This window comes from Scomber scombrus, chromosome 17 (assembly GCF_963691925.1).
Source record: "Scomber scombrus chromosome 17, fScoSco1.1, whole genome shotgun sequence".
NCBI classification, from domain to species: domain Eukaryota; kingdom Metazoa; phylum Chordata; class Actinopteri; order Scombriformes; family Scombridae; genus Scomber; species Scomber scombrus.
Window position 1 is genome coordinate 13339767 of NC_084986.1, and position 12905 is coordinate 13352671.

At 40.4% G+C, this 12905-nt stretch overlaps 1 protein-coding gene across 1 annotated transcript; it reads right to left on the reverse strand.

Moving 5' to 3' along the window:
* Nucleotides 1–253: 253 nt before the first annotated feature.
* Nucleotides 254–2164, reverse strand: lratd1 (LRAT domain containing 1). The gene is made up of 2 exons (XM_062437566.1): nt 2012–2164; nt 254–1535 (listed from the first exon to the last, which is right to left on the reverse strand). Exon 2 carries the CDS (start codon nt 1496–1498, stop codon nt 710–712), a length of 789 nt encoding a protein of 262 aa, XP_062293550.1. The 5' UTR covers nt 1499–1535; nt 2012–2164; the 3' UTR covers nt 254–709.
* Between the last annotated feature and the right edge of the window lie 10741 nt (nt 2165–12905).

The window sequence follows — 12905 nt, forward strand, 5'->3', positions numbered from 1 at the left end:
GGAGCTTGAACAAGCCAAATGCTTTGTTTAGGCAACTGCGTAACCATCTGGGACTGTCAGAGGTCTATGAATTAGTGGCTTGGATCTGTGTTATGTCAGTCCCGGTCTTAAAGCTAACAGTAAAAAAATAGAAGGGAGACTTTTCGAGAGCCATCCCAGATCCTATCTTCATCCCCCCCCCCCCCCCCCCCAATCTCTCCCTCTCACCGTCTGGTCTGCCGCAGCAGGCGCCCTATGCAGAGAAGGGGCCAAATCCATTATCCCGAGAAATTAAACAGAAAACCAAACCGAGCCTGTGTGCAATGTGGGGGTATTAAAGGTGATTTCGCTGTTCAGGGCAATGGGTTTAGTCGAAATCGTGTATCCCACTCAACAAGAATTCTATCTGAAGGGGCGTTGTCTGTTTTTATGGCCGCTATCTCTTAGTTTTCAACATTCTGCAATTTGATGGAAATTCCACTGTGCATCCGTGGTCCAGACGCAGCCCGGGGTCCATCCGTGACCTGCAGACAGTCCAAAACCAACAGGTCCTTGCATGTTTGCGTCTGTGTGCTTGTGTGCGTGTGTGCGAGTACGTTTGTGTGTGCGCGTCTGTGAGCAAAAATGTGCGTCCGTGCGCGTTGGCAAGAGGAGGCAGGGGGGGGGGGGGGGGGGCAGAGAGAGAGAGGGAGAGAGGGATGGGGGAGAGGATATCAAACGGAATCCCTGATCACTCCTTGCCCCCGTTAACCAAAGACAGCTCTTTGAGAATTCCACTGGCGTCCACTCGCCTCCTCTCCCGAATCATGTCCTCTAGGCTGCGAAAGACCAGAGTGTGCACCCCGCTGCCGGACAGATGCACTTTGAGGAAATACTGCTGCTCCGCTGAGTGCGCCTCTCCCCCGGCTTTGAACTCCCGTTTCCCAAAGCGGCACCAGGCTGCGAAACTTTCCGAGTTGGTCCAGCATATCTCCTCGCTGCTCAGACCCAGGTGTCCTACTGCGTTCTGCATCACCAGGTCAGGTGGTAGCGGCCGGTACCGGTACCGATTGTTGACTATCCTCCCGTGGCGACCGTTGCTGATCTCAAGCAGGCTGTCCTTGCGGATCTCGCCCTTGTGCAGATGAATGACCTGGTCGTCCTGCTCGTAAATGGCCCAGTGGGGGGCTTGCGCGGTGCCCACCAGCTCCAGCAGGTCCCCCGGTTTGCACGTAGTCAGCAAAGTTTTGGCCGAGTACACATTTAAGTCCTCGTTCTCCCGGAGCTTGGAGAAGATGCATTCCTGTGCGCAGAACGCTGAGTACTCCACCTCGCTGACCGAGAAGGGTCCCTCCTCGGCCGGGCTGTGGTCCTTGGTGAAGCCGCAGTCGGACGGAGTGCGGTCGTCCACCTCCTCCTCTTCGTCAGAGAAGAAGTAGGCGACGCCGACCCGAAGCTCGTCCTTCTCCAGCCCGGACGGATCCCCCGTGGGCAGCTCGCTGTAGTTGAGGTGGGTGATCCGATCCAGTTGATTTCCCATCAATGACCTGGCAAGGCAGAGGCATGGACTGCGGTGTCTTAGTTAGAGGGAAGGAGGAAAGATGGACAGAGATAGAAAGAGATGTCAGTGGCATAAAAAACGCCGTTAAGCACATTCACCTTTCACAAGACAAAACACATTATGCACACACGCTTTTTGTCAATAGATAAGAGAGTAGGCGAAGAAAGCACTCAACAGTTCTCGGCAGTCACCTATATAAAGGGGCAAAAGCTCTCTCTTGTTATTGAGCCGAAAGAGTACACTAACACAATCAATGATCCACTGCTCCTTGCTCCCTTCACACCCATTGGTCAATCATTAATTCCAGTGGAATGTAAAAATAGCCTGTGTTTCTCGTATAGAAAAAAACAAGGAATGAGAAAAGAGGGAAAATGTGTCTGAGGTTTGTAGCAGTAGCTAAGAGAGAGTGAATGGACCACAGTAAATAAAGGCCAGTCTTGTGTCTTTACGTACGGCGCAAAATATAAAAAGAACGGGAGAAAAAGAGGATACCTGTGCGCTTCCAGGGCAAATGGTTAAATATCCTTATGGTCCATTAGAACAGCGGGCGGCACGGTCCACTGCTCTCCTTCTTTCTGTTTCTACTTTGTTCTTTCTTCTCACACTTGTCTCTCAACTCTTCGCACCGCGCACCGGGAGCTCCGGCTGTCGTGCGTGCTAGTACTTCACTTCTTCCAGCACCAGCTCGATTTAAGTACCAAGGAGAGCTCCGCCTCGGCCGGTGCGCTCCGCCTTCAGTGGGTTTTAGTGGTCGGCAGTCACGGGTCTATTACCGCCGAGCCAATGGGAACCTCAGAGGAAAATGCCAGTTAATCAGAGGATCCAATCGGATGTGTGTAGGGCGGCTGGCGGCGATAGGCAGCTGTTACTGTGGCATGGTTTTTGTTGTCAGAGAGCTGTGGAATTCTCTACATGATCAGCGGAGTCCAAGTATGCAAGTTCAAGGCAACAATCACCAATGTTAACCGCCTGCATATCTCAAGATGAGCATAGGAGAGAATTTTCAGATTTTATTGCTCTGATGTGCTATAAGCATTTCCACTGCTCCAGAACTACAGTCTAAATGCGCACTGTTGCTGCAGGACATGACACATGTATCCCCACCTTCCTGAATACATTAGTATGTGTTCTGTCCCCCAGTTCATGTGTGAATTGTAAATTACTTCCACATGCTTCACTTGTTGTCCCGTGTGTGTGTGTGTGTGTGTGTGTGTGTGTGTGTGTGTGTGTGTGTGTGTGTGTGTGTGTGTGTGTGTGTGTGTGTGTGTGTGTCCTAGAGACTGAAGGGAGTGACTGGAGGTGTAAGTTTGTGTGCAAGGTAGGAACAAAACAAAACAAAACAAAACAAATGACTCCACAGGGAGATTAACACAAAGTGTATAATATTTATTTCTGATTTGATGTTGTGTCACAGAAGAAAGTTGATTCACTTTTGCATGCATAATATATTCTACACTTCATATTGTGCATGCAAGATAAATGCGAGTACACTTATGTCATCTACAATCTGCAGGCATGTCTCTTTTCATCACCACTGCCCAGAGCAGATAGCCATCGAGCCATTTATATTAGACCCCCTCTATATGGAATGAATGTTTTCTCTGTCTCCCTCCACATTGGAGGCATTCTGGCAGCATTCGGAGAGCTCCTCAGAGTATCTCTCTTTTTCTATCCCAGATGGTTGGAGATAGCAGCTCTCCAGTTGCTGACATAAAACAGTCCCTGGTATTTGTTTCCACCGGTGACAGGCAGAACGGAGGGTGGCTTTTCATTAGGTGAGAGGTGATTGTGCAGATTTACACTCTTTCCCGCACACACACACACACATATATATATTATATATATGTGTGTGTATATATTATATATACTTCATGTATCTGAAGTTCTGTATACAGACTATACCTTTTTGTGTGTAACAATATACACATACATATAAAGTTAGATGGTGATAGAGATAAATAAGTTGTATAAAGATGGATTTCTTTTTCAGACCCCCCCCCCCCCCCCCCCCCCCCCCCACACACACACACACAGTGTCATGGGACTGTCAGCAATTGGCTGCAGCTCCTGCAGGCATGTGGTTCTGCCACCTATAATCTACAATGAGCAGAAATTAGTTTCTTTTGTAGACACCGCCTTTTGTGGACACACACATACTGTACTCTCTCTCTCTCTTGTTCTCTCTTTCCTTCCCTCTCTTTCTTTTTTACACACACACACACACACACACACACACACACACACACACACACACACACACACACACACACACACACACACACACACACACACACACACACACACCTAATCATATATGCAGCTGGTGTAATAATAAGACAGGGTGCAGACGGTACTGGAATAACTACTGAGACAGGGTGATATTTCACAACCCCAATAATTGGATACGTCTCTATTCCCTAATTACTAACTAAATCATATACTCTGCAGCACTATACCGTGCAGATAAAACAGAATGACACACATACACACACTTATTCAACTGTCCGCAAATATATGCACACATGTATTCCAACATCAATGTGTCTGTCTAGGTGTCTCACTTGGTTGAAACACATGCAAACATGAACAAATACACACATGCATTTCACCAGACATGTTTTGAAAGCAATCTCACTTCCTGTCTTCCGTAGCCTACATATCCAAACACACATTTCATACAGCTCCATAGTGTGTGCTGCACTGTTGTGCCCGTGCATGCATTCACTTTCAGTTGTGTGGACTATAGTTTCATGGAGTGTGAGACTGAGAAAGTTTTGGTTATATACGTGCAACATAAAAGGTGTGTCTTTTTAGAAAAAACTGTACAACATCAAGTTATAAACCTTTGAGACCGAAGGTGTGCCAATTCATAGCAGCACTATGCATGTGTGTGTGTGTAGAGCTGCTGGTGTCTGATTGTCTGCTGTTTTTTGTGTGTTATTTGTAAATGCCGATGTCAGCACACAGTAAAAAGGCAACCTGTCATATCAACATTTTAAATGCCTATATCAACTGCATACTGTGTATCACTTTATATGTTTGTGGCGTTCTATCCTCTAAATCACCAAATTATTAAAAGGCGTCTTTCTTTTGTCGTGTGTATAAAAACCAAGGTAGTAGAAAACACATTGTAAGCGCTTTTTTTTTTTTTTTTTTTTTTGTAATACTCTATTGATTCCTGCAGGGAAAATAATCTTTCTGTTTGTGCCTTTCCAGGGGAGGTCAGAGAGCTGGGTCGGCTACAGAGCAGTGTCAGGTAGAAACTAAGCATTGTTATTAGTGGTGGACAGCACAAGTCTGAGTCAATGGCCTGTTGTAAGGTATACATGGTGGGGTGACTGATGTTTGGTAAGCCTGTGGTCAAAGGTGAGTGGTGAAACTGTGGCTCCCTGGTGGAGCAATGAGGTGGTGTATCCTCAGTCACAACCCATAAAATTCTCTGTAATGTATTTTTTTTCTGTAGAAGCAGTGTTTTCTGCATTCCCATTCTGACTATTTTGTGACGGAGTGAAAAGCGTAGAGAAGATCCACCACAAAAAGCTTCTCCTAATAGGAAACTGAATATCATTTGTGGGAGTGAATATGTGGCACCTTAAATCAAATTAGCTTGCTTAGTTACCATGTTTTCATTGTAAAAACAATTGTAAAAACAATTTTGTGATATATTAGGAGAGTCAAAACAGAACGGGCAGCAGAAAAGCCAAACCATGTATCTCTGAAGGTTGCAGCTGCATCCACAATTACACAACAATGACTTCCTCTGTCTCTGTGTCATGGTACATGAAAACACATATGCAAATACTGGGTGACAATTATTTGCACCACATGTGTCTATAACTGGAATATGCCGTTGATGAATGTTGTTGATATTTGTTTTTTTGCTTATATATCTTGTGGATATATATCGAAATTATATTATTTTTTTTATTCATGACTGAGATTTTATCATAGTTATTCATCCTTATATTAACACAGCAGGGTAAAGCTAGTCAAACATTTAATTGTTGTTGTTTTGGGGTATGCGCATAAGAATCAGGTGCCACTTGTGTCGAAAAACAATGTATAAACGCAATTATAAAGGCAATTACACCGTCCAGGATGCCTTTTGTTGTGATTGTAGGTGTTTATGTGCTACAGATGGTAGCCATCAGCATCATCATCATATCTATAATCACGGTGCAGACTTTCCTCTGGGGTGTTATTTCTTGAACTGAACATAGTCTTTATCTTAGTGGGAAAGGGGAGACATGAGGCTCAGGGTTTTTGCTTGGTTAAACTGTATAATAAGCAATCATAGTACAAAACTGTATACTGGCACAGTTCTAGTGGCATTCATGAATGAAAATTATATTAAAAAACTAAATTATTATTTAACCACAGTATTGTGGTTGACAATTTTGTTTTTTCATCTTTTTCAGGAAGACCTTTTTGTAAGATGGTTGTTCAAAAGCATGGTATGTGAAATTAAGTTATGCTATGCTGTCATGTTATGGAAAGTCATGTTATACTATGCTATGATATTCTACGTCACGTTATGCAATACTATATTTTATGTTTTTTCATGTTATACAATGTTATGCTATGCTATATTATGCTGTGCTGTGTATGTTATGACATGCTGTGCTATGCTATGCTATGCTATGCTATGCTATGCTATGCTATGTAATGTCTGTCATGTTATGATATGTTTTGGTGAATCCATGTCCATTGGGAAAAAGGACGTCCTGTCTTCTTATAGCTTCAGAAACCTAGGCAATGGTTTATATATTGGGTACACATGGTGAAATACCTTCTGAGTTTACGGCTATTAATTCTCTTTTGATTATTATGCTATAGTATGTAACGTTACCATGTTGTGTTATGCTATGCTTTCCTATACTCATTTATTTTATTTAACTTTTCCCCCAGGCTATGTTGTGTTATGTTAATAAACTTTTATCTTGCTCTTACAGTAATATCCTAAAATATATTTCTGTTTTATTTCTCCTCATTGTCAGCACTCATCATTTTGATTTTCATATAAACAAGTGAACATTGGCCCAAATTACAGTATAAATAACCGTAAATGACAAAAATCCTCCTAGCCATCAGTTAGGCTGTCTCAGCCATGTGCCATGAATGATGGTTGCCATCATGTCAGAGCAACAGCTGTTTGTCTAAGCAAGAAGAGAGTCATGCTTAAAGATGGTGAATGTTGTAAGTTATAAAGGCAAGGGTTTAGCTTTTGATTTGGATAGTGCATAAGCAATCTGAGAATTATTCCTTAAAGTTGTCTTGTTGGAACTGTATAGTTTTTGTTGAGATGTTCAGTAATGTCTAAACAGTACTGGCCTAAAGACCCTGGTCCATGTCCAGGCAGTCACATATGGTATCAAGCTGTCCCAAGACATCTTGCAATTCAACAGGGGAGGAAATTGGAATAGTTTGGTCACGAAACATTCGTTATGCCAGTATGAAGGATTGAATTGGCAAAGTGTTTCCGTATAACACCAGTTCCAAAAGTCTCCCTCCATGCTTCTCCAAATACAGCCGGCCCTCCCATTGTGATACGTAACAGCTACATCTGTTGTGCTGTGTTCATTTTCATGAAACAATGTTCATCTCAAAATGTGGTAAAAATATTTTACCGTCAATAACTTTGAATTTGAAGTTTTGTCATCAGATTAGTTTTTGTTTTACTGTGTTTCTCTAGACTTTTGTGTTATTTAAAGCTGAGCATTTTTACATTATTCTTGTACTGAAACATTTAGAGTAAAACAAGTTTTAAAAAGCATTTCTGAGTTATAAACTGTTTCGGATAGTATCTTCCCATATTTTTACAATAATACTTTCTCCAAAACTCTCTTGATTTGTCAGACACTACTTGTTTATCTGATGTATGTGTCTGTGTGTGCATTTGTGTGTGTACGGCCAGGTTTTTGTATATGTGTGTGTGTGTGTGTGTCATGTGTTGTCTTCCAACTCCATCTGTCACTCATTGAAAAGCAGGTCTTCTGTCATGTCTTATCAGCTCTCCTCAGACTGTGGACTGTGACTCATTCAGGAGGCCTTCGTCTGACACATCTGAAGCCCATCGATGTGGCCGTGAATGTTAACTTCTGCAGATTCAACTCCTCTCCATCTCCAGCTTATTGCTGCTACCGTCATTCTCCTCTGAAAAGCCCTGTACCTTTCACAGACCTGTGTGTGTGTGTGTGCATGCTGAATTCTATCTTTCTGTACCGAACTGACAGAGCTGAATTATAACTCAGTGTGATCCTATGTAGTTAACAAAATCATAGTGTGAAGGTCCAATATGCTGAGTTGACAGAAAGTTGTGGCTCAATGGGCAGTGCAGCAACATACATCAGGTAAGATTCAGCTCACCAAACATGGTTTATTGACTGCCCCAAGTGTAACCTTTAATCTGTAATTTCTTTTGTACTTTTCATTTCTTAAATGCCTTCAATACCTGATTCTAGGACTGGTCAATAGAATTGATATATACAGTATATAGCCCACTTATCCCAGCACAATTTTACAATATGAAAATAAGAAACTTGAGTTGGTAAGGAACATTTCTCCATCACACACACAAAATTGTTCCTACTGAATCATAATACAATTGCATAATATAACTACAAGATAATGGTAAATGCTAAAACATGACGTAGCATTTAGAGAAGGGTCATCATTGAATTCTGCTAACATTAGCTGCTAGCTGTCATACCAGAAAAAGTAAGATTGTAAAAGAAAAATGCCTAAGTGTATTGAATGCATTTTATTTATTATGAATTCAGCTTTAATTTTAGAGGAAGAATGTGTTACAGTATTTCTTGTTTTAAAAGTTACAGTTCTCACTTTAACAACAGACAGCCCCAGAAATGCACAGGACGGTGGGTTTATTTAGCTAAACATATATGAATGTTTTTGCTGTTAGATATGGATGAGTGACTGCAAAGAATGTAACACTTAAACAGCCATGATGGTTTTAAATGTAAAGAAAGGATAGATTGTGAATAAACAAGGTAAAAAGGTCTGTGTATCTGGGTGTGGCAGTGCTTTACTTACATAAATTCCAACACAAAATACCTTTTGTGAGGTACATAAAAAAGAAAAAATGGAGGAAAAATAACATAAGACACAAAGACAACACACGGAAAGTACAAAATGACAATAAGAGACTCAAGCAGGTGAAAATAATTTACTCTGTAGAAGATATGTTCACCTTGACCACACACATTCCTCTAACATATGACTTATAATGACAAGAGTTAACATTCATGTACAGTATATACACACAGTACATACTGTGTGTGTGTGTGTATATGTATATGTATATATATATATATTGTTTGCTGCAAACACACACCGCAGTTATTTTTCAGGTTCTGAATCTATGGCAATTTTGAGTTTAAGGGAACTTTTAAGCCAGACAGATTTACTGACTTGATATTGATAATCAACAAATATGGCAAAAGATTTTTTTCCCGACTCCGCTTACTTTAAATAATCAACATTGGATATGGTATCTGCCAGAAGAATAAGCACACTGCATTGCACTTTTACCTACTGTATCCCCTCTGTACAGAGTGATGTGAGGTTGGGACATTTTGACCTGGTTGATGCTGAAACTCTCTGGAAAATAGTAACAGAACTGAAGCTGTCCACATGTTCCCTTGACCCAATTCCTACCTCCATTTTTAAAACTATTTTTAATTCGGTATCCGAAGAAACCCTCTCCATAGTAAATCATTCCCTACAGCTTGGTGTCTTCTCTACTCATTTAAAACTGCTTGAATAATTTTTTATTTTTTTTGAAGAAGAAGAAAAGGAACTTAGATATTTTAACATCCAGCAATTTTAGACCAATCTCAAATCTCCCATTTCTAAGCGAAGATTTTGAGAAAAGTTTTTTTTAAAAACTCATACACTACATTACAAATTTAATGATGTTTTAGGCCACATCACAGCACAGGGGCCATCCTACTAAAAGTAGTGACAATATCAGAACAAATCTTAACAGCAACAAGCCTTCAGTACCTGAGTGCTGCCTTTGAAACTGTGGACCACCGGATTCCTTAAATAAATTGAGCATGTGTGACTGTCTGAAATAGTTTTTAACTAGATTACCCCTTTGAATAATTTTCTTTAATCTAAAAATGACCATTCCTTCAAACACTATGAGATTACCCCAAGGTAACCTAAAGATCAATTTAAGGACCCTTACTTTGTTAATTTGTATTACATCTAGACATCAGTCATGGCCTCTCTTTTAACAGCTATGTTGACGATACTCAGCTCTATGTGGCTGTGTCTCCTGATGACACCATGTCGTGGACTCACTTTTTTAACTGTGTTTCAAATATAAAGGCTTGGATGTGACAGACTCTTTTTTTACAGCTCAACCACACAAGTGTTGATCACTGGGTCAAAGGCTCAGAGAGAGAAACTGGCCTCAAAAGTGAATACACTAGGATTCAACTGAAGCCAAGAAGCATTTTTGACTGAATTTCAAGGCTCATGTGCAGGATGTCACACGAACAAGCATATATCATTAAAAGAACATCTCCAAAGTGAGGCCATTTCTCTCTCTGAGCAAAACAGAGAGACTGATGCCCACTTTTATAACTAGCAGGCTGGACTATTACTCTTCTTTCTGGTCTACCGGAGAATACAATTAACCAGCTACAGTTAATCCAGAATTCTGCTGCATGAGTACTGCCTAAGACCAGAAGGAGGCTACATTACACCTATTTTCAAGTATTTACAATGGTTACCTGTTAGTTTTTGTATTGATTTTAACATTATTTTATTAGTTTATAGGGCATTACATGGTCTTACACCAGACTACCTCTCATAAATGCTTTTGGTGTAAGGCCCCTCTGATGGTCTGGTTCTTCTCTTTTATCTGTTCCACTAAGCTGAACAAAAACCTCTGGAAGGCTGCCTTCAGTTTTTACGCTCCACTAGAACAGCCTTCCAGAGGATCTAAGAGGAGCTGAAAATATTAATATTTCTAAATGTAAACTAAAAAGCAATCTGTTTAGTCTGGTTTTTCATGTAGTGTTTTATAATATTATAGTTGTATTATTATATACCTCTTATTTATTATCATCATTATTACTTATTCTAGTCAATTTTTTGTTTATTAACATTTCACAGTTTTATTATAATTGTTTATTTTTTAATGTTTAATCTTTGTTCAGTTTGTTGATATATTTATTACTTTCATTAGTTATTCTTTTTTATTTAAAAAAAAAAAAAAGGATACCCATCTTTTATTGTTGTCTTATTCAATTAACTCTTTTGCTTTTTAATTTTTTGCTGTGCATTCATCTCCAAATTCACATTTACCATTCTGTACATTTTATGACACTGGTGGAGAATGAAGACCCAAATGCAAAAAGCAGACAGTAGAGTGAGGCAGATTCAGGTACTGGAGGCTTACGTATAGCAGGCATATGACGAAAATCAACCTCTTAACAGAACGTGAGTCTAATTAAAGGAAGTCTGGCTGGGAGCTCAGAAGTATGTCTTAATGCTAAGGGACCAGGTGCTAAAATAAGGGCTCTATATATAGTCCCACAGACTAACGAGCTGATAGAGCAGGGCTGGTGATGGCTGATAGAGGGCAGCTGCAACAGTGCAGCTTGCATCCAGGGAGGCAGCTGGGGACCTCTGGCGGATTTATAAGAGACGCGGGGCCCTTGTCTGTAGTTGTGACATGTTTTGTCAATCACTAGTGAACTTGCATTTGATTTGTTTATCCATCCATCCATCCATCCATCCATCCATCCATCCATCCATCCATCCATCCATCCATCCATCCATCTTCTTCCGCTTATCCGGGGTTGGGTTTAAAAGGTGCTATATAAATAAAGTTAGATTGATTGATTTATAGCTTTTTCTTTCTTTAATTTTTTCCTTCCATCTTTCATTCTTATATTAATTTATTTTCCCTCTTTTCCTCTTTCCCTTTATCTCTCTCTGGTTGGTGTAGTCCATTGGTATGCAGGGTGATGTTGGCTGGTGTTTGCAGCGGAAGGATAAAGCAGTAATCAGTGCCAATGAAGCAGCTCTTGTCCCAGAGCGCAAATGTGCCAACATCAGCAACACTACCAGACGATGTGTGTCAGTGTGCGTGTGTGCGTTTGTGTGAGTATGAGAGAGAGGGATCAGTGTCAAAGAGGTCAGACAGAGGTCACTGTCTTGGACAAAAATGTTATACGACTGCATTTTTTCCTCTTGTGCACAATGCAGGCAGTGCAATATGATCACAGCTGTCAAAACACAATGGTTAACTTTCTCCTTCTTTTGGGGTCTAGACTAATTGTTCTTTCCATGGACCTATGTCACAGTGTAATCACTAGACATGAATGCTACACCTATACAACCTTGGACACACCGGCCCAATATACATGGGTCCTGATGCAACTGTTGTGGAATTTGGAAAATATGGGACTTTTATTGCTTAACATCGGAAAGCCAAGAAATTTAACAAAGGGAAAAATACAAATAATTGTGCAGGTTTGAAAATAAAAATGAGACACATATAAAAACCTAATCATGCAAAATATCATTCATTCAACACATTTACCTAACCGGTCATATTTAAAAAAAACCTTTTTCAGAGACAGAAATCCAGGCAAATAAGGGCAGGTGTAAAATGTGCCAAAGTGCCGATGAGCACACCATCAAATGCCTCAGTAAAACAGATAACTGCTCAGTGGCTGGCTGGGATTGCAGCTTCCAGCTGGCATCTCCATCATGTTAGTGTGTGTAAGCAAACCTCACCCAGATAAATAAAGGTTAAAATAATTAACTTGTGTCGATCAGTGGCCTTAACTGTGATTATCCTCCTCTGCTGTTTGAACCAAGCACATTCATCATCCTATTTTCTCAGCACATTAGCACACACACATTAGCACACATTAAGTATGTTTTTTCCTCTCCATTTTTGTTATCTCTGTGAATTAAACTGTTGGATTTGAACTGTTGACTGAATTTCTGGCTGAGCAAAAAGTATTGACAAAATGGACTGTTAACACATTCATGACGTGATGCTCAAATCCAACGTATTGTTTTCTCTATGTTCACCTTCTCCTCTTTCCTATTTCTACCACTATTATTACGCATGAAATGTCATGTGAAGACCTGTGGACAGGAGTGAAAGAGGTCATATTGGATTAAAATGGCCTGAAATTTAAAGAATTCAAATTATGATAATACGATCAGTGAATCAGTTTTCAGCCTCAGGTAGATATGTCAGTCTTTCCATTAGTCCAGGAAAATATCATTATATATTTTTAAATTATATCTGTTGCAACATTTGGTACCATAAAGAACAATGCAGTCAACTTGTTTCGATGTTATTATGTTCTTAATTGAGACTCTAATTATAACA

What these genes read in the sequence shown, in the direction of transcription:
- lratd1 (XM_062437566.1), bottom strand. Translation starts at nt 1,498, where the DNA reads ATGGGAAATCAACTGGATCGGATCACCCACCTCAACTACAGCGAGCTG.